This window comes from Panicum virgatum, chromosome 5K (assembly GCF_016808335.1).
Source record: "Panicum virgatum strain AP13 chromosome 5K, P.virgatum_v5, whole genome shotgun sequence".
Classification (NCBI taxonomy): domain Eukaryota; kingdom Viridiplantae; phylum Streptophyta; class Magnoliopsida; order Poales; family Poaceae; genus Panicum; species Panicum virgatum.
In genome coordinates this window covers 16,527,161-16,554,700 of record NC_053140.1, presented here as the reverse complement: position 1 = coordinate 16,554,700, position 27,540 = coordinate 16,527,161, and the positions used below count along the sequence as shown (strand labels likewise).

The window sequence follows — 27,540 nt, the reverse complement described above, 5'->3', positions numbered from 1 at the left end:
GCTTGTAGTAAAATAAGTTCTTTTTTCTTTTGCGATCGGATATGTGTCCACTCTTTCCTTTATCTCCGTACAGTCATGTGTTGAATTGGAATGTTATGAGATGATGAGACGACATCATAACCTATTTTACTATGTTCTTGTTTATGAAAATTTTAGTCTTTCTGTAAGCAGCAAGCACTGAAACTGGATTAAACCTAGTATCTAAAAATACTGGATGATTGTCATCATTTCTATGAATACAATTTGTGACATACGTCATGGTGTAATTAAAACATTAAGTTTCTTTTTTCAAAATAAAACTAAGTTTAATATGGAGAAATAATAAAGGCAAACGGCATTATATGTTTTTTCTAAAGAGTAAAATATGTGTTTTTTCTTTGAAATAGCATAGAAATTGATATGCCGAAGAAATCTTAGCTAAACAATTCTATAGATAGTGAAAGGGTTCGTAGCCTAGTAGTTACAAGAGCTTCAGTAGCACTTGAGGTTCTGAGTTCGACTCCACATGGGAGCGAATATTTTGGGATTTAACGGCGTTATGCATTCAGTGGTAGGCGACGTTCCCGTCGACAGCGAGGCGCCTGCGGTGACTTCGTCAATCTTGAGAATTTGCCGGCTCAGTCTTCGAAAATGCTCACAAGGGTAGAGTTTACGTACGTGTGTTCATAGGGGGTGTGGAGTGCGCATGCGTTATGAGTGTCTACGCGTTGTACTGTGTAATCTAAAAAAAATCTATAGATATCTTCTTTACATAGAATGATTATTTTTCACAATGACATAATATATCTCGAGAAGCTTCTATAAAGGAATTTCAAAAAAGACTCTAGATAGAATATGTTTTTTGGATGTACTAGGTGCTTTATTCCGATTTAAAAATGCATGCAACCATTTCTTTTAATTGAAGGCTTAGAATATATTTTAGCTTTTATGCTCGGTAAATGGAGATTCTCCATGTGATACATTTATATTGATTTCTGAAGATTACGATATCGGTAAGATTCAACCTAATCCAAGCTCTACATGTTTGTGCTCTTGAAGTCATATCCACAAAATATGACGGCACAAGTAATAAGTCTACGAGATACGATAATAATCAAAATTCTAGAGGTTGTTCGGCTGACCTAGTATATAGTGTTCGGCTGGTAAAATAAATGTACTATGTGAGGAGATAAGCCGAGACAAACCGAAATTGGATCTGCCGAACAACTTGGGCCCTGTTTAGTTGAAACGCAAATTTTTGTTGCGAAAGAATCTTGCTAATTTGAAGTACTAAATGAAATCTATTTACAAAACTTTTTGCACAGATGGGTTGTAAATCGCAAGACGGATCTAATAACGCTAATTAATCCATAATTAGCGGATGGTTACTGTAGTATCACTGTTGCAGATCATAGATTGAGTAGGCTTATTAGATTCGTCTCGCGATTTATAGACCATCCATGCAAAAAGTTTTATAAATAGATTTGATTTAGTGCTTCATGCATATGTCGAAATATTTGATGTGATGCTTTTTTGTGTTTACGGGTTTACGAGGTGGGAACTGCCTTGTTAGTTCTCCCATGCTTTGCCCCCTTGGGATTTGTGGCGTTGCGCAGGAAGTTGGCAGCTCTCGAAGTCCTCACATTCATCTGGGTGCGTGCGCAGCGGCAGGGGCACCCTGGGTTTGTGGGTTTCTGTTTTGTTTACGCGTCGCCGGTTGCGGCTCCAGAGGCGGGTGATGACATCAGAATAGTTAAAACCTACTGCCCTTTGCGCTTCTCTCCGCATCCGGCGCAAAAAAGCAGACGCGTGGCGTTCAGCCGTTGCTTTGGCTACTTTGCAAAAAAACCCTTCATGTTTCTAGAAATAACAAGTAAACCCGTCTCATCCAAACAGTACAACAACCATGTTCATATATTTTTCACTTAGAACCTTGTACTAATATTTATTTTGGCATGAAGAAGAGAAAATTCGATAATGTTGCCGTCTTCACAACCCCCCCCCCCTGCAAGCCACTTTTGCAATAACCCCCTCCCGCAGCCCAAACCCTAGCCTTCTCTCTCCCCTTCCCGACTCCCCGCCGCCCTCTCCCTCTCCTACGCTCCCCGTCGCCGCCCTCTCCTGCGCTCCCCGCCGCCGCCCTCCCCTTCCCTTCTCCCTCTTCGCCTGCCTCCATTGACCCTCCCTGCCGCCGATCCTCCTGCTCTGCGCTGTCGCCTTCGGTTCTCCCGCAGGATCTAGATCCGGCGCGGGGAGCAGCTAGGAGGGAGAGGGGCGCGGGCGCGGGCCGACCTAGGGCAGCGGGCGGCTGCGCATCGCCTGTCCGCGGGCGTGGTGCTTGTGGCCGCGTTGGCTGACGGCTTCCGGCGGATGTCGGGCTCCTCGACCCGCCCTCCGGCACGACGCTGCTGGACCAGCTCGTCGTCAGCCTCGGCGCCGAGGTGAGCACACCACGCGCGCGGGTCTGAGGTGGCCGCGCACCAACTCCTCCATCTCGAGCTGCAGGTCACCACCCCGTCATCTCCGAGTGCTTCGCCCTTCACTGCAGAGCCCCGCGCCGATGTCAAAAGTCACGCCGCGGCTCTATCGGGGGAGCGAAGGTGGCGGCGGAGCGAGACATCGACGACCTGCCGCGGAACAACGGCAACCACATGCCGCTCTGGTTCCTCGAGCGTGCCGCGCTGACCCACCTGGCCAGGGCCTCTGTCGCGCACGGGCCGTGCGCTACACCTGGGCTGACACCTACGCTGCCGGCGCTGCCTCGCCTCCGCCCTCGCACGCCGGTCCGTCGGACACGGAAGCACGGTGCGGCCTCCATCCCTTCCCGTTCCTCTTCTCTGTTTGTGGCTTTCTTCATTGGTGTTCCGACTCTGCTATTTTCTATATGCCTTATCCAACTCTGAGTACATCTCTCATGTAGCTACTGGAAACTACAATTTTAGTAATAGAGGTAGTTCCTTTCTTATTTGCAATCGTAGCTAAACAAGTCAATGGCATCTTATCCTTGCTTACTTGCGTTGTCTCGATGTACTGAACCAGTTAGAGAAGGATAAAGCTTAATAGACTGCATTTTGTTTGTTCAATATATCTAAACTCCACAAATAATTTGGATGGTTAGTCAAACATATGCATGGCTTTTGTTGTGCAGGACAATTGATATACAAGTCGGTTCTTATTAGACAGGTATGTTCTAATTATTAGCACCTACAACCACAATAGATGTCTGGTCTGCAAGAATGAATTTGTATATTTTAGGAAAATACAGCAGGGGAAGTCCCTGCTGTGATAAATAAATTATAAAAGTGTTGGTGTTTTTTCTTGAATTCACAGTGATGAGCTGAGGTCATTTTCATAACATAGCTGCGGTACTCCTACTCCTACTGAGCACCTTAGTGTCTTCCAATTGACATTTTAGACAGCCCAATTGATCTATAATTAGTTGTATTTTGCTGTAAGAAATGTCTTAATAATAATGTAGTGACTTGATGAAGTAACTATCTTAAAGATCCTTTCCGGAACATGTAAAATTTGTGAATTCATTTGCTCAGATTATGCATGTACTCACTATGTTGCTGAAACTGTTGAAAAAATGTGCACTCCTTTTGGCATTCTTTTCATCCATGTTAGCTGTAAATTGAACGACTTTGTCATGCCTAAGTTTCATGATGTATGGCGCTCCTCGTGCATGGCTATGGAATGACTGAATCTTGTGAGATCATATGTTTAGAATACCCAGAAAAAGGACAAGGTCATCAATTTGGGTCAACTGGGTTACTTGTCTCAGGAGTTGAAGCAAAAATTATAGATATAGAAACATTGAAATATCTGCCACCAAATTAACTAGGAGAAATTTGTGTTCAAGTACCAAAAATAACGTAAGGTAAAATTTTGATAGTTGATTGTTTTAGTTCTTTCTCCATATCATCAACTATTAAACAGTAGCAAGCCCAGGCAAAAATATTATACTGGGTTGTAGTAATTGGTAGTATTGTTTTTAGTTGCACACTGACAATAGATCCAAAAGTCCTCCATAATATTCTTCTCTGGAGGGATATTGTGGCCAAAACATTTTCCTACTTATTGAATGTATTAATTTTAGTGTATTTCAATAATGTGCAAGCTACTGAATTTACAATCAAGCAAAGGTGGTTGCATACTGGTGATATTGGGTACTTTGATGAAGGAGGTTAGCATTTTGTAGTTGACAGACTTAACGAGCTTATTAAGTACAGAGGTTTCTAGGTAAAGAATCCCTATTGTTTCACAAACACATATTATTTGTTTTTATGAGGTTTTGCTTATAAACATGTGGGTTGGAAAGTAGTAACTGGACTGTGCTTACTCAAAGCAGATTGCCTCATTTTGGGCCTTTCTGCTGCTAATGTTTGTAGTTCAACTAAGTATTTGGATTCAGACTAATTATTATTCAGATTTAGGACATTGTTAGATTTTCCATCGAGAGTACTTGATACAGTTAAAGCTTTACAATCACTTTTCAGATATAACTAGAAAATACCATGTGTTGTGGCCACCATCTATATGTCCTACACAATATCTATTTGGAAGAATGGAAGCGAAGGACGAAGCTGGCGGCAGAGGTGGCCAAATCAGCAACAGAGATAGACCACAGAAGCAAGGGTAGATTGGACTTTGAAACCAAGTCCGTCTCGTCCCTGTGTCGAGCTGCTTCTTCCAAGACTGCAGAAGTGCTTACATGAATTTTGGATCAATTCGCATTAATGAAAGCTTCATAAATTACCTTAGGACAAAAAGGACATGAAATCTATTTCCATTTGTTTCGTTTGTGCTTGAATGAGATGAATCTTAGCTTGGGATTGTACCTTCTTTTTGAGTATTGGTGTACTTTACTACTGTTCAGAGATGTCTGTTCGTCCAATGATGATAGCAATATAAGCCTATTACCTTCTGACAATAAAGGGTAAAGAATTTGTTGTTTTAAATTTTATTTGATTCTATTCTATCGCTGGATTTGATTGTTGAAATGGTAGGGCGCGCATCGCGTGCCGAATGTTCTAGTACGTATTCAATGCCATGCCAGCGCTCGCCCCGGCTAGCTACGCTGCCAGGACTCCTGGTGTGAGCGAAACAAGATTGCAAGAGAGGCCGCCGGCCCGGCAGCGCACCGAAACACAGCCCGTTCGGTTGGCTGGCTCAGCCACTGGCTGGAGCTTGAGCGTCTGTCAGGTGGGACCGTGGGAGGTCCGCTAGCTGCGCTGGCGACCAGCCCAGCCTCCAGCCCAGCCGGAACCGTCCATCCAAATTTGCTTTTGCTTCGTTGCGTGCACGGGCGGCACAGACGCTGCAGGGGAGTTGGTGCCGGTTTGCTTTTGCTCCCTACCTACCAAATCCTCGTACACATCTCTAATCTTTGGTTGGGCTATTACCGCCTGAATCTCATCTGATTGACCTGGGGGGGGTGCTTTTTGCTGCTGTGCTTGGGGGTGGCTCCAACAAAGGTTGTTGTCGCGGGCAAAATCATCAGGGCCTGCCTGTCAAGGTTCAAATGATTCCCTTTTCGTGGCAGGAGGGACAGGTTTACTGTTGCCGGACAAGATCTGCGAAAAGTACTGTTGTTCTGATGCGAAACGGTGCATCAAACGTGGCGCTCCGTCGTCGGGCTCGGGCAGGCGTTGATTTGGTGATGCCCGTCAACAATCCGTGACAAGGTCAATAAAATACTGCTGCTCTAATACGCATCGATCGAGACAGGCAGGTAGCGAGCAGTACTACTACTGGTACTATAGGAGAAAAAAAATGTGCCATCGGTAGTGCTGTCCGACTAGCCACTCCAGGAGGAGGACGCGCGAGTCCACACGCCTTGATCGGCGCGGAGCTAGGCTACGTAGCCGGGCCTCGTTGGGCGCACGGAATGAGACGCAAGTACGTGATGGCTACGGCGAAGTGCTCCACTACCGCTGCCAGCGAGGGAGACCGGGAGAAGGGGGAGCTCGCGTTCCGATCGATCGGCCGGGGCCTCGGGCCTCGCCGCGTAGACTGCGGGCGGGGCACGCCAAACTCACCGCGCTCCCGGCGTCCGAGATGCCCATGCGGACGCGGTGCCGGCGCGGCGGCATCTTCTTGAGGCCGCCGCGGCCTCGCGCGGCGCGGCGCAGGCGCGGAGGAGAGACACGGTCCCGGACGGCGTACGCGCTCGGGTTCCGAGTGGTTGGTTCGCGGCGCCGAGCCGTTCCCCGCGCGCCCCGTCGCGTCGCGCCTATCGAGAGTGGGAACGGAGCCGCCAGGCAGCGAGCCGAGCCGAGGAACCTAGCGCGGCGGAGCAGAGCAGAACAGAAGGCGGCCCATGGGCCGCTGAGCGTGACACAGCCCACACATAGTGCCCGCGGCGACGCGCGCGGGCGGCGGTGGTCAGGCTCGGACAGCCAGGCGGCGGCCACTCCCGTCGCCCGTCGCGTCCGTAGGTCAGTCACTCAGTCAGTAGTCAGTCCATCGCGCGTCGCCGGGGACACGGGCGGAGGGCGCTGCCGCTGCCGCTGCCGCTGCCAGCGACGTTTTACTGGCCTCCGACGCGCCGCCGTCACATCCCTGCGCCCGCTGGGCCTCGGACAGACCGACGGGGAGTGGGTGGGTGCGCGGCGGCGATGCCTCATGGGCAAAAGCAGGCAGGCAGACACGCAGACACGCAGGTGCCTGTGGTGGGCTCTCCGTGTCTCCTAGGAGACCACAGTCCACAGAGCTTCAAGGCATGGATACGGACATGGTCATCTCGCTAATCTTTACGCTTTGACCGAGTTTAGTTCTTTTGGCGTAAATTTTTTAAAAGAGAATTTTATTATTTTGAAATACTAAATAAAATTTATTTGTAAAACTTTTTGTATGAATAGATTGCAAATCGCGAGATGAATCTAATGAGTTTGATTATAATTTAGGATTTTTTGTCTATAGGACACTCTCAAAACGTAATTTTGTGCGCTACACACTCCACTCCCTGAATTAGTCTGCAACACACTGTGAATGTTTGTTTTTGTGCGCTGCACATTGCCCCCTTAAACAATTCTTTTTCAGTCTAGGAGGCGAGAGAGCAGAGTAAAAGGACCAAAATGCCCCTAGCTATATTACAAGGCCTTTTTTTTAAGCACACAGGAGCACTGGGGAATCATGTAAGAACTTAATTGAACGTCCACGCTGACCGCACACTTAACGCAAATGGACTGTCGGGAAGTCCGAGGACGCGCCTGTCGAGGCTTACACACGCACACACACCACACACCTGTACACACGCGCACACACACGCACCCCGGTACCCCACTGGGGAAATCCCCGGTGCGACACCAGGTTGAACCCCGGCGGGATTCGAACCGTGGTGGGCTGCTCGGCCACTGACGGAGCTAGCCACTGGACCTTTGGTCCGTTCGCATTACAAGGCCTTCTAAAGCCATTTTGGCAGGGTTGCAGCCACAACATTCAACACAATTTATGTAGGATAATTGATAAGCATGTCACAATTGTCAACATGTCACATATTACATCAATTTGGCATGTCAAAATATGTTAACAAGTCACAAATTAGATCAATTCGACATGTCAAAAGATTTAGATAATCAGTTTACCCCACACACATCAGACATTCATGAGATGGTCCAATGCCATTCTTCCATGCACCTCGGCCTCCTCCACTGCAATTTTCCTAGCTCGGCTGTGAAAGAAACAAAGATTAGAAAAAAAATTACAGGCCGTGTTGCGGTTCTTATTGCAGGTGGCATGAATCACATGTGCACCATGCTCCTGATAGTTAAGGATGTGGATGGCAAATCTAAAGGCCGTGTTGCGGTCCGTCCTAAAGAATGAAAAAGAACATATAAGGATGACCCGAAATTATTTATGAACGCTAAAACCTCAATGACAGCAACAAGAGTGATCTTAACTTACCCATTTGGAACCCATGACAAGTCCAACGCTTTCTTCAGAGATCCGGTGCTGTGTAGCCGCCCCACACCACGACGGGAAATTGGGGATGATGCGACGACATCAGATCAGGCGCAGTCGCGGCCTCCTTGCAGTGTCACGGAGGGTGGCGGTGTCGCGGACGGTGCTGTCGCGGGCGGACGGGCGGCCGGCGGCCACGCAGACGCGCGCGCGGTGTCGCGAAAGGTGCTATCGCGGGCGGACGTGCGGCCGACCGCCACGCGCGCGGTGTCGCGGAGGGCGGCTTGGTTGCGCTGTCGCGGGCGGACGCGACGCTGGCGGCCCCGCAGATGCGCGCGGTTCTCGGTGCCAAGGCTGGTGGATACGCATAAGCGCGTGGGCTCCGTGCCAAGGCCGGCGTCGTCGGCGGGGCTCGGCGTCACTACTACAAAAAATATTTATCAAGGCGGGAGAAAAGCATTAACCAAGGTGGTTTTTGCAAACGCCTCGGAACTACCATCACGGTTAATCCAGCATTAACCGAGGCGGTTTTGCTGCCCGCCTCGGTTAATTAAATAAATTAATTAAAAAAGGCGAGGCCCACCGAGCCCATCTCGAGCCCGCCGAGTCCATCGGTGTGTCGCCACCGGATCCGGGCTGCCGCCGCCGTCCTCCGACGCCGGCGCCGTGGAGGCCTCGGGCTGCCGGATCCGGCCGCGTCCTCGCCGGATCCGGCCTCGGCGCTGCCGGATCCGGCGCCTACGGGAGGATAGGGGAGCCGCCGCCCGCGGGAGGAGAGGGGAGCCGCCCCCCGCGGGAGGGGAGGGAAGCTGGCGACGCTCGGGGAGATCCCGCCGTCGGGCCGCGCGAGCCTCGCCTTCGCTGGGCCCGCGAGCCCCGCGTCGGGCATCACCGCCACCGGTGCCGTGAGCGCCCCTGCCGAGCCACGCCTTCGCTGGGGCCGCTAGGTCACGCCGTGACGGGGTGCGCCGTAGCAGGGGGCCGCTGGCCCCCACGCCGGGCCCAGCCGCGCCGCCGTAGGGGCCGCGCGCCCCCGCACCACGCCACGCCGCCGCAGGGGGGCGCGCCCCCGCGCCTTGGCCGCCGCCTCCGGGAGAGGGAGGGCCGCCGGGAGAGGAAGCGCCGCCCGTGGGCTCAGGGAGAGAGAGAGAGAAAGATGGGGCCGGCCCTCGTGGGGTGGGATGAGAGGATAAGTCACGGGAGAGATAGAGCTAATGTTGAAGCAGTTATATACCAGTGTGTTTTCAACTGGGTTTTATGGGCAAGTGGGCTAGATTTAATTTATCGAGGCAGTTGAGTAACAATGACCGCCTCAGTTAAGTTATTTTGCGAGGCGGTTGTCGTAACCGCCTTGATCAATAAAAAATGACCGCCTAGGTTAATAGAAGGTATTAACCGAGGCGGTTTTTTAATGTGTCCGCCTCCGAGGCAATTTTGAAGTGCCTCGGTTAATGAAATTTTGTAGTAGTGCGTGAAGGCTGGCACGCCTGCAGGTGAAGGGCGGCGGCGGCTGTCCCAGCCCCACGTCTCCCTCCTCCACCGTGAATGGATAAGGAATCGAAGGGATAAGGTCCCATTGGAGGAAATACAGTCAAGGGCATTTTAGTCTTTTTGGTTCATGTTCTCTCACCACTCAGATTCAAAATGAGTTTTTTAATGGAGTCAATGTGCCACACTGTTGAAACACTGTTGCAAATTATGAATTAAGTAGACTCATTAGATTCCTCTTGTGATTTACAACTCATCTGTGTAAAAAAAATTTGTAATCAGATTTTATTAACTCCATACATATCTAAATATTTAACGTGACGGATTTTAAAATAATTTTTTTAAATCTAAACCTGAAGAAAAGAAACCTCGAAAGTTTTGCCGAAACTCCTGCCCATGGAAATCAACAACATGTATAGCGCGCCGGCCGGGGCAGGTAACCACCTGTCGTCCCCTGATCGCTGCAAACCTGCGCGGTCCGCGAAGCGCGTGAAGCAACACCGGCCATTGTGGGAGGCGGCGACGTCGGACGCGACGGGCGACGGCCATCCTGTGCGCCGTGACAACGGTGGTGCGAGTGTGATTGATAGACAAGAAAGGAAGGGACGCTTGCCCTGCATGTAGGTGCTGTACGGCAGCGGAGTGGTGTCGCATCCTACGCCTCCCACCACCAGGACCATCCGCACGTTGTCAACTCCGCGATCATGGCTGTGTTTAGTTGCAGAATCTTTCTCTTCAAATTTCACTATTCACCTATCACATCAAATCGTTTGCCTCATATATGGAGTACTAAATGTAGGTAAATAAAAAAACCAATTGTATAGTTTTGATGTACGTTGCGAGACGAATCATTTGAGCCTAGTTAGCCTATAGTAGGATAATATTTATCACAAACAAACAAAAAATGCTAAAGTATCCGATGTAACCCTTTTTACTACTTTTTGCGGATCTAAACACATCCCCCGAGACTTCTCTCCCTTCCCTTCCCATGTCTATGAGGCTGTGTTTAGTTGCGAAAAGGATACGAAAAGTGTTTGTGAAAAGCATTGTAGCACTTTTTATTTGTATGTGGTAAATATTGTCCTACCATAAGCTAACTAGGCTCAAAAATTCGTCTCGCAACGTACATCAAAACTATACAATTAGTTTTTTTATTTACCTATATTTAGTACTCCATGCATGAGTCATTTGCTATATTTAATGTTTCGATGTGATTTCGATGTAATGAAAAGTTTGGAGGAGTTGAGGGGAACTAAACACAGCCTGAGAAATTTTTTTTTGTCTCTGCCTGTATCTGTATGGTGGCGTACCTAGTGGGTTGCCACGTTTGCCATGGCATACCTAAAATTCTAATCCAAGATCATTTACGTATACAATTAACAGCCTACTACCAAGTAAAATATATGGATTATACCAAATTATATATAAAAAAGTTGTTATGGCATATTCTTTTCTAAATCCTAGGTACGCTACTCCGTGCCTGCTGTGAATACAACTGCATGCATGACTGCCGGCGGGATTCAACTCATGGCTGAGAAACAATTAAAACGCTGTACATTTGTAATTAGGAATTTGGACCATAAGTAGGCCCATCGAGAACTAAATGTCTTGTTTAAATGAAATCTCTATATAGATTGCTCATACCGGGGAAAAGTCAGGAATTACCAAACTAGCCCTTAGATGAGCAGTAATTTCCAGATCCATTCAGAGATCAGTCCTCCGGGATCGGGGATCCTGCTTGGTACAAATGGATGCTCAGAAACCCACCCTGCATGACTGCTCGTTGATCGCCTTCACCATGGGTGTACGACTGCTTCATCTTCACCAAACACACGACTGCTTTAAAAATGTAAGAGAGAGACTGCATAATGAACATCAACACTACATGCATTAACTAAGATTGACTGCATCAAAATATAGCGCACTTTGGGCCCTTCGGCACTTAGGGACGAAGCTAGATATGATATAAATAAGCCCTGGGACACAGCTCAAGTAACTTACAAATTGCTATAGGAATATGTGATGCAAATTAGTCCAGTTAAAGGTATTTTCATCTTTTACCCTAGTGCATGGGCATCATGTAAGATCAACATGGCCCCTGTCAGCATCCAAAAAAAGAAAAACGTGGCCCCTGTCGGCACTAGTCCTGAATCGGTATTTTTTTTTATTTTGAACTTTCTCTGGCTCATTTTTTTTTGTCTCTATTCATGTTAGAATATGAGATAAACACAAACATTCACACATCCTTTTCTATAAAGAGATCACCAAACAAATTGATGACTTACTTAGTACATTTTAGAATTATAAAATGCACCATAAAGTATCAGACTTGTTAACAATAGCTTGGCGCACATAGACCTCGCAACAATGATAATAGTGGAGAAAATAATTGTAATGGAAACATCTTTACCTCATGGTTTTCTCCGGTTCCTGTTAGTTCTACTCTTATATTTTAATTGTCCACATGCCTTTTTTTTTACTCAAATTGTGAAGTGATTTCTTATCCATTTGCAATGAAGCTACTGGCGTATGCCCATTGGTTATATACGCTTTTATCACTTTACGTTTTTTTCATTCCCCTTTTATGAGTAAACATAGACAAGAGAAGGAAAAAAAAGAAAGAGCCACTCTATTAGGTTTAATTTAATGAAAAAAGGAGATATTATGACCATTGAAAAATTACAAAGAGAAAATTGGCCACGGCGGGTCCATTCCGAAACCCATTCTCATTTCGCGAAGCCCATTACCCCAAGCCCATACCCGAAGGCCTGCATCTACACCTCAGCCCGAGGGGGAAAAGCCCATTCTGAACGACCGCAAAATCCCCCGAGTCCAAGCATGTGCTAGCAAAATCTCTCAAGTCTCAACTCCTCTGCCACCACCACCGCTATTACTACCCTCGATCTCGTCGTCGTCTCCCCGGTGGCATGCTCCGCGCCCGCTAGATCCGATCTATCTATGGATCGCCGCCGTCTCCCCGTCCTCCTGCTCGCCTTCTTCTCCGCCGCGGCCGCCTCCGACGAGATCCACGGATGTGGCGGCTTCGTCGAGGTCGGTGCGCCTCGCGCTGCTCGATCTCCGCGGGCTCTTCGCTCTGGTTCGCCACGCCGAGGCTGTTCGCACTGATGCGGCTTGGGGTTTTGGGTTTTGGTTGCAGGCGAGCTCCGGCTTGGCCAAGTCGAGGAAGGCGTCGGACTCCAAGCTCGACTACTCCGACATCACGGTACGCCGTCCGCGCCCTCTTGTGGCCCACTCTAGTTGCTGTCCCATCTCGTAAGCTTGTAGTTGCGCTCGGCTAGCTGTTGTTGGTGATCGTGCTGTGGCTGGTATTTTGATGAATGATTGGGGTAGTCTCAATGCACAATTCGCTTGATGTCTTTCACTTGAGCTGGACCTCGTGCCGAGTTGATGATGTCCTGGTTGCGTGATGCTGTTTTCTCGAGTCACTGCCTCTAGTGGAACGAAGTGCATTAGTTTGAATTGCCTCTAGTTTTATTGGTTACTTGGATTCTGCTCCTTATCATCTGTGTTTGCAGTTTTGGGATTTGTAGGGGGTTTACATTCTATCAGTATCATTAATAATTACCATTAGAGGGTTACAAACTTAAAATGTTGTGCTTCCTCGTGTTTTGAGCGCTGCGATTGTGTACATTGTGATCTAGTTAATGGTAGCTTTGGTGATTGATGGGCATCGGTTACACTTGGTTGAGCTGAATGCTCAGATCCAATTAGGCATAGGGCAGATGAAAATTGGGGTAGTTTCATGTATTTGGAGGTTTCTTAATGATGAGAGTGCTGTAACTGTTGGAAATTCATTTGAGTTTTTCTGTAAACTAGCAACGTGGCCCGTGAGGCACGCACATGCTCTTATATTAATATGATTGATGATGATGATGATAATTCAAAATCTAATATCATGAGCCGTGGTGACCTCATTTAAGTGAATCAGTTAAAAATATCTTTCATAAATCATAACATAACGCGGAATTAATGATTATTTAAAGATTCTCTAGGTAAAATCTAAATAGTTTCTACTTTGATGTTTTTGGCTTTGAAGAAAACAAATAGAGGTAATTACCGTCTCACAGACAATGTGTCACGGGCAAACACAAGAGCATAATACCTTTTTGATATGGTCAATGGCATATCACAAAGGCACATGAAAAATGAAGGTATTTAGAAAGATTATAGACTATGTGGGTCAAGAGGTTGAGCAAAGCAATAAACTGACCTTTGTACTATGAATTAATATTGATTCTTGTCAAAATCACCGCTTTGACTTTCTCAACAAAACAATAACTTTGCTGCATTAGCAAACACTGATACAATAAAAAAGCTTTTAAATTTATGTAACAATTATGGAACCAGGCCATCGTTGAACTCTCAGTTTATCACTATATGTATCCAACTATGGAACTACTCAACATTCGAAATAACAATAGTTTATCGCCAGTTTTATTTTCTTTATTAGATTTTGGACCCCCTGCATTTCTCTATCATCTGTCTCTGATCTCTATCTGTCTCGTTCTCTTGATCTCTATCTCTATCTCTGATCTCTATCTTCTCTCTTTCTCATAAAAATAATATTATTCTATCATCACTCGCCACTCTCCTGCACACATGTCTTCTCTCCCTCTGGCTCCTGGGCTGCCTTCTCTATCCACTGCAGTACTGCACTTTCGCATAGCAGAGAGTGCGAGTGTCCCCTCTCGCTTCCCACGCCGCACGACAATCCATCCCTCCATCCCCGCATCCTCCTATGCCAACCTCCTGTGCAGGCCACAAGCCCACAAGCTGAGCGCGAGCAGGCAGCCCGGTGCGGAGCGGAGCCGAGCGGAAGCAGGGTGCTGTCGGCATGAAGCGAAGCTGCGCGGGCGCTAGCAGCGGATGAGCGGCAACACAGCACGGATTTGTTGTGCCTTTCCTTTCCCATCTCTCTCTCTCTCTCTCTCTCTCTCTCTCTCTCTCTCTCCCCCCCCCTACCCCGGATCCGCGGTGGACCGTGCTGAATTGCCCTCTTTTCTCCATGCTTGAGTGCGTCTGCGAGAAGTCCAAGCCAGGATAGAACGTTGTGTTGGGTCTCATGGCCTCATGTGGGAGTTTGGGGCTCGGACGCCGTGGCGGTCTGGAGGATTTTGGGGCCCATGTTGCGGGTTGGCGGCGGCAGCTGGTTGGAGCGGAGGCAGCGGCGAGTGGCTAGCTCATGGCCGGCGACGCAGGAGTATGCGGGCGAGAGGGGTCCTGGATTGAAAATGTTACTCACCAGCAGGTACGAGCGAAGGATGGCGGCGCGATGCGGATTGGGAGGGAGACAGCAGAGATTTTCAAGCGTGGAGAGAACGGAAAGAGATTTTCACGCGTGGACAAAAGGGAAAGGTAAACGATTCGTAAGCAGGTAGGACGGCGGGTACGCGGGTGCGTGCGGTGAGAAAAAACACTTGTTTTGGGCAGAAACACTCTCTAACATGCGATTTTTATGGGTCTGCCCTCACTCCCACCTCCCTCCAACCCGACATGTGGGTCCAGCGTGTGGGGTACGGTGGACCCAGTTTGGGTGAGAAATGTTTTCAATTGTTTTCGATCTTTACAGTATAGATTTTGTGAGGTTCACTTGTAACCATAATAGTTGGTTTGTGAACTGCATAGCCATTCGCACTCATTTTCTGTAAAGGTTGTATTAGCTGAATTCTTTGTCCTATCAAAATTGATACCTGCAGTCTCACCAGGTTATGATCTACTTTTCTTCTTCACTGCTAAAGGTGTATGCTACTGCTATGAGCACAGAGGGATATTCTCGTATCTCCAATAGTGACATATGCAAACTGTAGTCTGTAAAAAATCTTACATTTAACACATGACTATAAATGTAGACGTACTTTTTTTTTTGTTTCTGAGTATATTCTTTTAGTCATATTTGTGCTTGGTGTACATGCTTTTATGTCTGTGATTTGGACTAAGCTTCAAGCTGATTCCCTATTAACTTCCTTTATCAGGTTGAGCTGTGCACTATTGATGGTTTGGTTAAGGAAAGCACACAGTGTGCTCCTAATGGCTACTATTTCATTCCAGTCTATGACAAGGTATCTTTATGTTTGCTGTTAGTTCTGGGTTGTCTTTTATAAGTGTCCTCGTTTTGTTTATATATATAAATTTATGGCGAGTAGAACAAGGGTTAAAGGAAACTACTCCCACCAGTCATGGAATGTGCGACATAAACTTTTTAAAATAGTCAAGCTATATTTGCCTTTGGAAAGTAGTTTCATATCATTACACCATTGACATATTTTGTTATATTTGTACTACTGATTTTGTGACTGGAGGTCTGTTAAGCTCCTAATGAAAATTACAAAACATAAGTTACTCTGTGACCATGTTGATGTTAATCTCATAAATTTGATATTCTCCCATGTTTCCACTAAAATAAGTTTTGATATTCTTCGCTGTTGCCACTAAAAGGCTTGTTGCTTCTTTCATCACAGGGTTCGTTCATGGTCAGAGTTAAGGGCCCCAAGGGATGGTCATGGAAGCCTGAAACTGTAAAATAATGCCTTGACTGAATCTGTCGTTCATTTGTGTTTTGTATTGTTACCAGTACTAAGCACATTTGTCCTTTTCTCGGGTGACATGTTCACCTAAAACTTCAGGTTCCTGTCGTTATCGATCACAATGGGTGCAATGGAAATGCAGATATAAATTTCCAATTCACTGGGTTTGTTTCTTTAGACATTTAGTTCGTTTTATGTATGAAGAAGAGCCACATTGAAAGTTCAGCTGTATTAACATGTGTATACCATGCAGGTTCATGATATCGGGTAAAGTAGTGGGCGCTGTTGGTGGTAAGAGCTGCTCGAAAAGGGGAGGACCTTCTGGTGTGAAAGTTGAGCTGTTGACAGATTCTGATGAGTTGGTTGCATCTGCATTAACATCATCATCAGGAGAATATTCGTTTACAAACATAATTCCAGGTTTTTTCTTGCTGTGCTTTATTTTTAATAAACAATGTTCTGTTCATTTCCTGTATATTTGTTACATACAGTTTTTTGTTAGGATATTCTAGTTCTATCGTACAAAAACAATTATATACGATATGATTCCATTTCTAGCCACTAATGTGATGTTTTGTTTACAAAATCATAAATACTAAGAATGAGTTATTTACTATTTGGGAATACCTGTTTTGCCACTTCGAAGTTGCACAATTTGGAACCTGCTTTGAATTTACCTGAGTTCTGCCCCTGGAAAGAAGGGATACAGGCCTTTGCGACTGTGTACCATGATTCAAATACCCAAAATAAACTTATGCTCATCACCTCATACCATGCGTGCCATCTGATTATTTATGGTTCTCTCTCCCCTCCCCACATCCAGCACCTTGGACCACCACGAGGTCCATAATCTGTCAGCCTCTGACACCGCAAACCATTAGTTTAGTAATGCGAGAATGCTGAGTGGGTTAGAATTTATTTTGTAGAAATTCTTTCTTGAGTTTCATATCCTGTGGCTCTGCGCCAATAGTGACCTTGAACTAATATTGTGATTTTTTTTTGTGCATAGCCCTTTTTGTTCTTTCTCATGCTTGTGCTCTTTTACAGGGCGTTACAGATTACGCGCTTCTCATCCTGATTATGATATTGAGTTGAGAGGCTCACCAGAGGTAAGGATCACATATGATTGACTGATTTAATAATGATCTTATTGTCTTATGCACTACATGTTACTATGTACAGGTTGACTTGCGATTTGGAAATGTTGTGGCAGATGATGTCTTCTTTGTATCTGGATACAACATTTATGGCACTGTGGTTGCACAGGTTGGGAAGAACTGAATGGTTCTCTTTAGATAATAATAACTAACACTGCAACCATATGATTGCACATCCCTTTTGAATTTTGATTTGCTTTATTTAGCAAATTCTTACATTAAACATACTCCATGTATTTTCTTTGCCAGGGAAATCCGATATTGGGAGTCCACCTGTACTTGTATTCAAATGATATAACAGAGCTCCCTTGCCCACAAGATTTCAGTGATGCGCCCAGGGAAGGTGCTCTTTGCCATGCAATATCTGGTGCTGATGGGAAGTTCATGTTTAGATCACTACCTTGTGGTAAGTTGATAACTTGTTTAACCAATAAAACGTCATCTCAGTGCGATGGAATCATTATGTCAAATTTCTTTGTGAACTTTGCTGGGGATTTCTTGTTGAGATGTATACTTGTGATGCCTTCAAGTGCGTCAATACATTAACTATTGTTTTACATCCCTCTGCTCATCTAACTGAAAGTAACTTCTAAAATGAGAAAATATACCACAAACATGATTCCTTGTACTCATGGTGAACACTTTTAATTGTTTGTTCTTATTCGCTGGAGATCATGTTCTGTTCTTTCCAGGTCCTATATAATGTTACCCCGTTATTGTTTGCTATAATATGCAGGTAGCTATGAGCTGTTGCCATACTACAAGGGGGAGAACACTGTTTTTGATATTTCACCATCTTCACTTCCTGTTTCTGTTGAGCATGGTCACATGACCATTTCCCAAAAATTCCAGGTAATGCTTGACATTGCTTCACATCTGTGTTTAATCTGTAGAAGTTTTGGTAAAAGTAGTTTGCTTCAGGATGATAGAAAATGAATATATTTGAGAACCTCATGGGTGTGTGTGCATGAGTGTAACTAGGGTTCTTTACTCTTTTTTCTTCTTAATATAATGATACGCAGCACCCCTGCGTGTTCGAGAAAAAAAATAGAAAATGAATATCTACTATTAATAGAATGTAGGATTATGTTGTTTGGATTTTTCACCAGTTGAATTAGCATTTATGCTTTCAGAATAGTAACTAGAAATGACAATGGATATACAAATAGAAAACTGTGCACGATTCAAGGAGCCAAAAACTCAAAACAGTTGTAATGTTGACTGCACACAAGTTTTAGGGATTTGTGATGGTTGTAGACTTTTTATCTTTCTGCTCCTTAAGAATTCCATTTGATAATTTAATTCATATGCTCTGTTTTCTTATTATCTTTCTCTTGAACTGTTCATATGATCACTAACTTCTTTGCAATTTCTCATATATATTTAATTAGGTTACAGGATTTTCTGTTGGAGGGCGTGTTGTTGATGGTTATGGTGCTGGTGTGGAGGGTGCCAATGTTATAGTCGATGGCCAGTTGAGAACCGTAACAGATAGTCTTGGTTACTACAGACTTGATCAGGTACTAAACTGGTTTTATTTGATAAAGTGAGCACCAATGTTGATATTTGAAGTCTCTTACTCATGTTGATGTCACCTTCTCTTTGTACATTCACGCACATGACTATTTTCTTTTTCCATTACAAAATCACAGTAGCCATTTTAGGACTTGTTTTTTTTCTAGCTATTTGATCAATATGGTCGTTGTGGTGCAGCCTAGCAGGTTGCAAGATGATAGTAATGTTTACACATTCATTTTGAAGGGTGAAAAATTAACATAGTTAGCTTTTGACTGGAAGAGAAAATTATGAACTCAGTTTAGCAGGTCAACATACGGCTCACATAGAAGCTGCAAGTCTGTATTATAAGCTGTCTTATATGAGATGCTCAAAATGGAAGTACCTGTATTTTTTTGTGCTTATCAACAATACTAATAAGCTGAATTCTACTGCGTGTTTGCAGTAATAGGCCAATACTAGTGAGGTGATATCGAATGTAATGTTTCAGTAATTATTTTTTATTATTTCAGCCACAAGTATATGCAAATTAGCTCTGCAAGTTAACGGAAATAACCTACCAATCAGGCAAAAAAAAATGAAGAAATAAATTGTGCAGTAGAACGCAGGCCAAAGTACTAAACATAGTGCTTGGTTAATAACTCCTAAATAAGTGAACTACAAGATTTCAAGCACTAAAAATCACAAAGCCATAAAATTAACTCAATAAGGTTCATTTGGAACATTCAACCAATTAATCGTACCCTTGGTTTATTTTACCATCAATTTGTTTCTTAACACCACTTTTGGCATATGCTCTTGACAAAGCTCCAAACCTGCCATAATTTCCTATCTTTTTCTACATGGCAGAGACGATAAAGCATACAACAGCTTTGGTCAGCTTACCTGATTTTGTAATTATTTTTTCCTGGAAACAACTTTTTTATACATCTTAATTAATGGATGATATTCACCAATGATCTTTTGAATTTGGGGAAAATAATAATTTAGATTCTATGTATGCACGCGCACACTTTGCTTGCATCATATACTCTTGAGGATTTTGCTTGCTGACATGCAAACTTGATATATATCCTGCAATTTAAAATTGGTGTTAGTATTTCATATACCATTTTTCTGTTCAACTCATGTTATGGTATGACCCCGAATTGATACAATGGAACCTTTGAAATGGCAAGGTTCATAATTTTGTTTTCGCGATCACTTAATAGTTACCTAACTTCATGGAAAAGAAAACAAGATACTTCACTTGCTTTGAGTTTGTGCACTGGCTCAACACAACACTTAAATTGAAGTCACTACTATAAGTTTTCCATCTATAATAAATTGTCTTCTGTGCTGGCCTTGTGTAGGTTACATCCAAGAAGTATACTATAACAGCTGAGAAGGATCACTATAAGTTCAACCGTTTGGAGAATTTTATGGTAATGTTGAGTTTGCTTGGGACAATATTATCTTCAGTTAGACTTATATAGCTTAAATGCCTTGGTTTTGCATTTCAACTAAATACATTCTTTCTGTTAGATTTTACCAAATTTGGCCAGCATTGATGATATCAGATCAGTTAGATATGATGTATGTGGTATTGTACGGACAGTAACTCCGAATTCAAAAGCAATGGTACTATCTTGATCTTGATCCCTCTTTATGTTTCACTGAGATTGCTTCAAAAACTATTCTTACAATTTCGATGGGATGGTAGGTGACTATAACACATGGACCTGAAAACGTAAAGCCGCAACGGAAATTAGTGGGAGAAAATGGACGATTTTGCTTTGAGGTTTGTGCCCCCCCCCCCCCCAACACATTTTTTCCTCACAAAAATCATATTATACAGGTACCTAGCAATGGGTAATCCTTTGTGCATTGATAATAGTACAGAAAGCACTATATATATATATATATATATATATATATATATATATATATATATATATATATATATATATATATATATAACGATTGGAGAAGAAGAGTGAACTGTATGATATATTGAGAGAGGCCCAAAGGGCTATATATACATGAGACACACCCCAAACCCTAGATACTAGGATATTACCATTATACCCTTAACAATATATATATATAAAATATTCCAGTCAATAATTTTTTTATATCCTTGTGAAATATGATCTTACCTTGGCAATTTATGATGTTAATAGCTTCTGCACTGCTGCTTGATTTGAACCTTAGATGACATCATTATTAATTAACTTTCTTTGACATCTTCGCTGTACTTTGCAGGTTCCTGCTGGTGAATACCAGTTATCTGCATTACCTGTAGATTCCGAACGGTATTCTAGTCTTATGTTTTCACCAGGATCTATTAGTGTCAATGTAAATAGCCCATTGCTTGATCTGGCATTCTCTCAGGTAAACAAAAAGCGTCAATTTTACCTATCTTTTCGTTAGCTTCCGCCAAGTTTTATAATTTGTTTTAGGTTGAGACAGTATCTCAGAGGATTAACTCTTTGTTGCAGTCCCAAGTCAATGTTCATGGTAAAGTCTCGTGCAAAGAGGAATGCAACCAAAATGTTCTGGTCTCACTTGTTAGATTAGCTGGCGGTGTTGAGCAGGAAAAGAAGACAACTACTTTGGAGCGAGACAATGCCAATTTTGTGTTCACAAAAGTATTTCCGGGGAAATATCGTATAGAGGTGAAACCTCGTGCTACTGCCCCCCACCCCCACCCCCCCAAAAAAAAGGTTACTAGTATTTTCCAAGTCTTTAACTATTTCCGGTACATTTGCTGCAGGTGAAGCATTCTTCATCCGAGGGCTCAACTAAGGATGATTGGTGCTGGGACCAAGATACCTTGAATGTAGACATTGGCACTGATGATGTGAGGGATATTGTATTTGTACAAAAAGGCTACTGGATTGAGCTAGTTTCAACTCATGATACTGAAGCATATATTCAGCTGCCAGATTCTTCTATACTTGACTTGTCAATAAAGGTCCTATCTCACAACTAAAGGAATACATTATGTTTGCATATAATGGAACCTTCATTTAACAACAATCCATTTTTCTTCCCGGGCAGAAAGGATCTCAGAGAATTTGTGTAGAGACTTCAGGGCAGCATGAGATTCATTTAACAAATCCTTGTATTTCCTTTGGGAGCTCATCTGTTTTGTTTGATACAGCTAATCCCATGGTGAGCCTTTTTCCTACTTGGCATATATCTATATCCCTACAAGGTTCAGTTTGACACCCTAACATTGAAAGTTTCCCTTTTAGCCGGTCCATATCAGCGCAAAGAAGTATCTTGTAAAAGGTGAAATCCATGTGGACGTGGGTTCCCTTCAGGAAAACATTGATTCCAAGGATATAGTTGTGGATGTCTTAAAGAGTGATGGCAGCTTTGTAGAAAAGATATCCACCAAACCTGCTCTTGGAAAGAGTAATCAGAATGGCTTTTCTGCCTTTGAGTACTCTATTTGGGCTGACCTCGGGGAGGACTTCATCTTTGTCCCCCATGATTCTAGGTATAGTGTTCTATTCCACTACTTTTGTTTTCTGCAACCGAGTTGTTCATATTAATCAGAATGCTTTGAGTCTCTATTTTTTTTTGGAGCCTATATCTTTATTACAGATTGCTTTATTTATATTTCTTTTTGAGTAAAATGCACCCTAGGTCCCAAAACTTGTACAGCTGTGTCAAGGTCCCCAAACTGTTTAAAGTGGCCCATCCTTGGTCCCAAACACGCCACAAGAGCTCCCAGCACCGACGTGGCATACCACCGTGGCGTAAATATTCAAAGAAGTCCTTCACATCCCATGTCCCCTCTCTCTCCTCCAATATCTCTCGGGCGAGGCCCCGCGGCATGCGAGCGAGACTGCCCCGCTTGCACAGCGTCGACCGCGCAGGCGAGGCTCGGCGGCCAGCTCGGTGGTGGCCCCGTGGGCGAGGCTGCTTGGCCGGCACGGCGGCGGACCTGGGGGCACCGGGAGCCAGCTGACTCCATGGGTGAGGAACGCTGGCTTGGGCGAATCAACTTGTGCCCCTGCCGATGCTCTGTTCGCTGTGCTGATCTGAGGAGTCCTCCCGTGGAGGAGCGGGAGGTGGAGGTCGGCGGACACAGAACCCACTGGTGGCGGTGCCAGAGGCTGAGAATCTTGCTTCTGCTGGCACTGCTTGGAACAGCGAGCGGGCGTGCCACATCCACCATCCCATTCTGGATAAGCTCGTTCTATTGAGAAAGGAGATGGAAATGGATTTTATGCTTGCATGTGGGAGGGGGAGGTCTGAGATTCGTGAGGTGGAGTGGAGCTGGAGCAGCAGCGGCAGGAAGGTGTGGGGTCCCTTTTCTTCGCTTCACTTTCCCCTTTGGAGACACAGCCGGCCTGCTTCTCCCCATCGCCTGAGGGGAGCAAGCTGGCTATGGCTCAGGAGAGAGATTTTTTTTTTTGGGGGGGGGGGGTATGTAGGGAGGAATAAATATGAGAAGATAAGATTCCAGGGGTATTTTTGCATATGTTCGCCCACAAGGTTTTACATGGCGCATTTGAGACCCAGGATGGGCTTCTTTATACAGTTTCGGGAACCAAATGTGCATTTTCAGAGTTTGGAGACCTAACTGACACAGCGGTACAAGTTTGGGGACCTAGGGTGCATTTTACTCTTTCTTTCTTTTTTTGGAGATTGCTTTTCTTTTATCAGAAAATTATTATGTAGATGTTTTATTATACTGACATGATTTGCTATATTTTCAGCACTGGAAGGAAAAAGGTTCTCTTTTATCCAGCAAGACAACAGGTGAGCAATAGTTGATTAGTGAGCTTATTTAATTTTTTTTTTGAAACCATGGTTGTAATTGCTTGTAATCTTTAAACTGCAGTATTCAGTGTCTCTGAATGGATGCCAAGACACTGTTCCTCAAATCACTGCAAAAACCGGTCTGTACCTTGAAGGATCAGTGTCACCTGCAACTTCTGATGTTGATGTCAAGATTATATCAGTTGGAAAGAGCAGCTATACCCATCTGAACAAAGGGGATGTAGCAACAGAGACAAAAACAGATTCTGATGGATCATTCTTTGCAGGTCCCTTGTATGATGGCATAGAATATAAAGTTGAAGCTTCAAAGGTTTGTATAACATTTTGAGCAGATGATTCTATTTTTAATTAATCTTCTACTAAATTACCGCAAGTCACAAGATGCTAGTCTAAGGAATATGTCATTGTTGTGGTGGTGGTGATGTACAACACCTGTAGTAGTGTCAACTCTGAAATGACATTCATTTGTGGTAGGAGGGATTAGTATTCTGTTGCCCCTGGTAATGTATTCATGTATCTGTTTTAAATATCAGAAATAAACTTCTGGCCTCTGCTTAATGAGACATGGCCTAACATTATTAGAAAACTGCAACATTAAGCTACAATTGCAGCATAACTAGGAATCTTTAATCATCAATCGCAAAGGGGTGTTTTATTGAATATCCTATCTGATATCATTTTTTACCTTTGTGCAGGATGGTTATCATCTGAAGCGAACTGGCCCGTACACCTTTGCTTGTCAGAAGCTTGGTCAGATATCAGTCCGGATTTATGGTGAAAATTCGGAGCTGTTACCATCAGTATTATTATCCTTGAGTGGTGAGGAAGGGTACAGAAATAACTCAATTAGTAGCTCTGGTGGAACTTTCATATTTGACAATTTATTTCCTGGAAATTTCTATCTCCGACCTCTTCTTAAGGTGCTTCTTCTTTTATGCCCTCTCTTAATCTTTCTATCCCATCTGCTAAATGATGCAAAAGATCATGAATGTTCAATGTTAATTTGGAACTGTAACTTCAATCATCAGTTCAGTTGCCATCCCACGTTTCCTTAATGTAATTTTATTCATTTCTGACTGAAGTTTGATTAATTCTCTAAGAAATATAATAACAGGTTAAGGAGTTTTTTTTTTAGATTTTTTAATTTTTTTGAATATCCCTGATGTGGGTTGAGTTTGAGCGCTTGAAATCCTGTTGCGACATAAACTTTTCTTAGTTCATACTCGGACGTATTTTAGAAATTTGGAAGCAATACATGGAGGAGCACAAGATGTGTCATCGTGTCATTGCAGAATCATTTTTTTTTCTGGAGAGCTGCTGATGGTTTTGATGTTTCTGCTGTAGGAATATAAATTCAATCCGTCAGCAGTTGCTATTGATCTTAACTCTGGGGAGTCTAGAGAGACTGAATTCCGTGCAACCAGAGTGGCTTACAGGTCTGTTTCATTATTCATTATTTGTTTTTGAGCAATTATCATTGGTCTGTAATATTTCTTGTGTCTATTGAAAAGGAACACATCAGTTTGCAGAAAGTTTGTGGCTTTGTGCCTTATTCATGTTTACAATGAGATTCTGTATTTGCTATGTCACTGTTAGTGATCCGTGGTAGTGCTTTAGTGTCATTCCAGGTAAAGTAAAGTACCACTATATTTGCTGCATGGGCAACCCATGAGTGGCTAACTAGTGGTGTCAAATGGACCCACCACTTATGTTTGTTTGGTTTCATATGCGGTTCAAATGGTGCTTTATTGATAACAGTAGGTCTTGTTACAAAATGATGAACACTTAGCTTAATCTGCTCAGTTGTTTTCTAATAGTTTTGCTGTATGGTTCCCACATCATGTGCACACAAAGTGATTAATGAGTTATGATAAGGTCCATGCTTGATTGAAAACTATTTTTATGTATATTATGCATTACAAAATCTTAATGGTGGCCAATCTTAGTACTAACTTGACCAACATGTCCGTGTAGTGCCATGGGTTCTGTAACACTGTTAACTGCTCAACCAAAGGAGGGTGTTTTTGTTGAAGCAAGATCTGAATCCACAGGTTATTATGAGGAAGCTACTACAGATTCTTTTGGTAGCTTTCGTCTTAGAGGACTTGTTCCTGGATCAACTTACACTATAAGAGTGGCTGCAAAAGATAATCTCCAGTTTGCAGCAGTTGAGCGTGCTTCACCAGATTATTTGTCAGTTGATGTAAGTGTAAACATAATTTATTGAAGTCCAATACTGTTTGCAATGTCATATTCTCAGTTACAGATAACACACTTCTTGTGCTCCTTTATTGTTTATATTTAACAGCATTTGCATTTTTAGGTTGGTCATGAAGATATCACTGGTATTGATTTTGTGGTATTTGAACGCCCAGAAGTAACAATCTTGAGTGGTCATGTGGAAGGTGATGGTATTGATATTTTGCAGCCACATCTGTCTGTTGAAATCAGATCAGCAGCAGAACCTTCTAGAGTAGAATCTGTTCTGCCTGTTCCTCTTTCATACTACTTTGAAGTGAGAGATTTGCCCAAAGGCAAGCATCTTGTTCAGCTTCAATCTGGCCTTCCATCACATACCTATAGGTTTGAATCAGAGTTGGTCGAAGTAGATCTGGAAAAACAACCCCAAATTCATGTTGGTCCCCTTAAATATAAAACTGAAGAGCGCCATCAGAAGCAGGTAATTTCTCCACACACTTGGCATCAGCATTGTGCATAATTCTCTTGACACTGTAACATTTGCATTCTCAAACTTGAAGAGATGAGAACTAGGGCATGAGTTACTTTGCTTAAGAGGGTATGCACATGAGGGGTAGAAAATATTGATCTCGTTTATACAGCACTGACTGAGATATTTTATGTACTTTATACTGCATACAAAGAATAGATAATGGTGTGGTCATTCTCTATTTGTCAGCACCAAGATACTCTGCATTCTAGATTTGCAAATGAAGTTGAAACATGTAATTTACCTGAATTCTTGTTTACATATTCGGGGATTAGAATTAATCCCTTGGGCCTTGAGACTGGTGGGGTAACAGATTTGGTTTAGTGCTTGAAACTTTGACATCCTAGTAAAGTCAAATTTAATTGCATTTTTATCTGTTTTGGAAATCATGTAATTTTTTGTATGATGCAGGAACTGACCCCAGCACCAGTGTTTCCGCTTATTGTTGGAGTTTCTGTGATTGCACTGGTGATCAGTATGCCAAGGTTTGCTGCTCTCTCAGTGCAGATTTCATGGCACAAACTCTGGTAACAATGGGTTAGTAACTATGTTCTTCGATGCTTGATTTGTACAGGTTAAAGGACTTGTACCAGAGTGCTGTAGGAATGACTTCCCTCGGGTCAAGTGTTGCACCGACCAAAAAGGAGCCCCGGAAGAATATAATAAGAAAGAGGGTGTAAACGCCAAATTAGCTTTAATCTTAGGGGTCGAGAAATGAGCACTGACAAAATGAGCACGTCAGGATTAGACGCTAGCTGTTGGGTTTCCCCCGAGTAATTTTGCAGATGAAAAGAAACCTGACAGTTGATCATCCTTTGTGACATTTCTGGCTTCAAATTTTGACGTGGAAGCCCAGCGTGTAGTCATTCCAAAATGTTGTATGATAGCACTTTGTACAGTTTTGCGGGCGCCAGATAATGCCCTCGATTTCCTTTGTTATAGGAGAAACCAAACCACTATTCCACATTTCCACTGGACCTGTTTACAAGTCATCTGCAATCTTATTTACTAAGAGGAGCTCCTATCATCATGCTCCTTCCAATAGCATACTGGTGGCCTATCTTAATCTGAGCAGTCCTGTTTTGATGGAACTGCAATTTGTACCACCTCAGCATTGAGGGTGCGCCCTTGTTCCATACAACATTGTTTGGCGTAACCTTGTTGCAGTGCGTAACTCGAATTGAACAGGTCTGCTGTGACACATTGTTTGCCTTTCATAGTACAAGAAGTAAAAGGTCTGCTCACCAGAGGCTGCGGCCAGCGGGTGTGGACTCAGTGGGTCTGATGAATTGGGCCAGGCGTGAGTGCGTGACCAGTTCAGACTTCATATTCAGAGCTCCCCGGCCTCAAATTCCAACTACCAAGGTCAGAGTCTCTGTACGTCAGATCAGTTTCATTCCGTGTATGTCAGACCATTAGATCAACTTAAGTATAGCATGCCCCT

The 27,540-nt window shown here is 43.9% G+C and overlaps 1 protein-coding gene and 1 long non-coding RNA gene across 3 annotated transcripts; both read left to right on the top strand.

Moving 5' to 3' along the window:
- The first annotated feature begins 2,389 nt into the window (after positions 1–2,389).
- On the top strand, positions 2,390–4,943 carry LOC120706668. Its single transcript, XR_005688394.1, has 2 exons — positions 2,390–2,784; positions 4,479–4,943. It is a non-coding gene; the product is annotated as an uncharacterized LOC120706668 (long non-coding RNA).
- Positions 4,944–12,221: 7,278 nt separating this feature from the next.
- On the top strand, positions 12,222–27,140 carry LOC120706667 (nodal modulator 1-like). Of its 2 annotated transcripts, none has more exons than XM_039991358.1 (27): positions 12,222–12,423; positions 12,530–12,595; positions 15,366–15,452; positions 15,852–15,908; positions 16,017–16,081; positions 16,171–16,337; positions 16,965–17,026; positions 17,100–17,183; positions 17,324–17,480; positions 17,811–17,926; positions 18,466–18,594; positions 19,942–20,013; positions 20,114–20,209; positions 20,292–20,369; positions 20,834–20,962; positions 21,070–21,246; positions 21,345–21,545; positions 21,632–21,745; positions 21,829–22,076; positions 23,305–23,347; positions 23,430–23,678; positions 24,064–24,288; positions 24,713–24,804; positions 25,343–25,571; positions 25,692–26,048; positions 26,508–26,581; positions 26,671–27,140. In XM_039991358.1, the coding sequence occupies exons 1-27, from the start codon at positions 12,331–12,333 to the stop codon at positions 26,774–26,776; spliced, it is 3,573 nt and encodes a 1,190-aa protein (XP_039847292.1). In that variant the 5' UTR covers positions 12,222–12,330; the 3' UTR covers positions 26,777–27,140. The 2 variants fall into 2 exon arrangements, with proteins under 2 accessions (XP_039847292.1, XP_039847293.1); XM_039991359.1 differs by having other exon boundaries at positions 12,237–12,423; positions 17,324–17,484; positions 17,815–17,926.
- Positions 27,141–27,540: the final 400 nt, after the last annotated feature.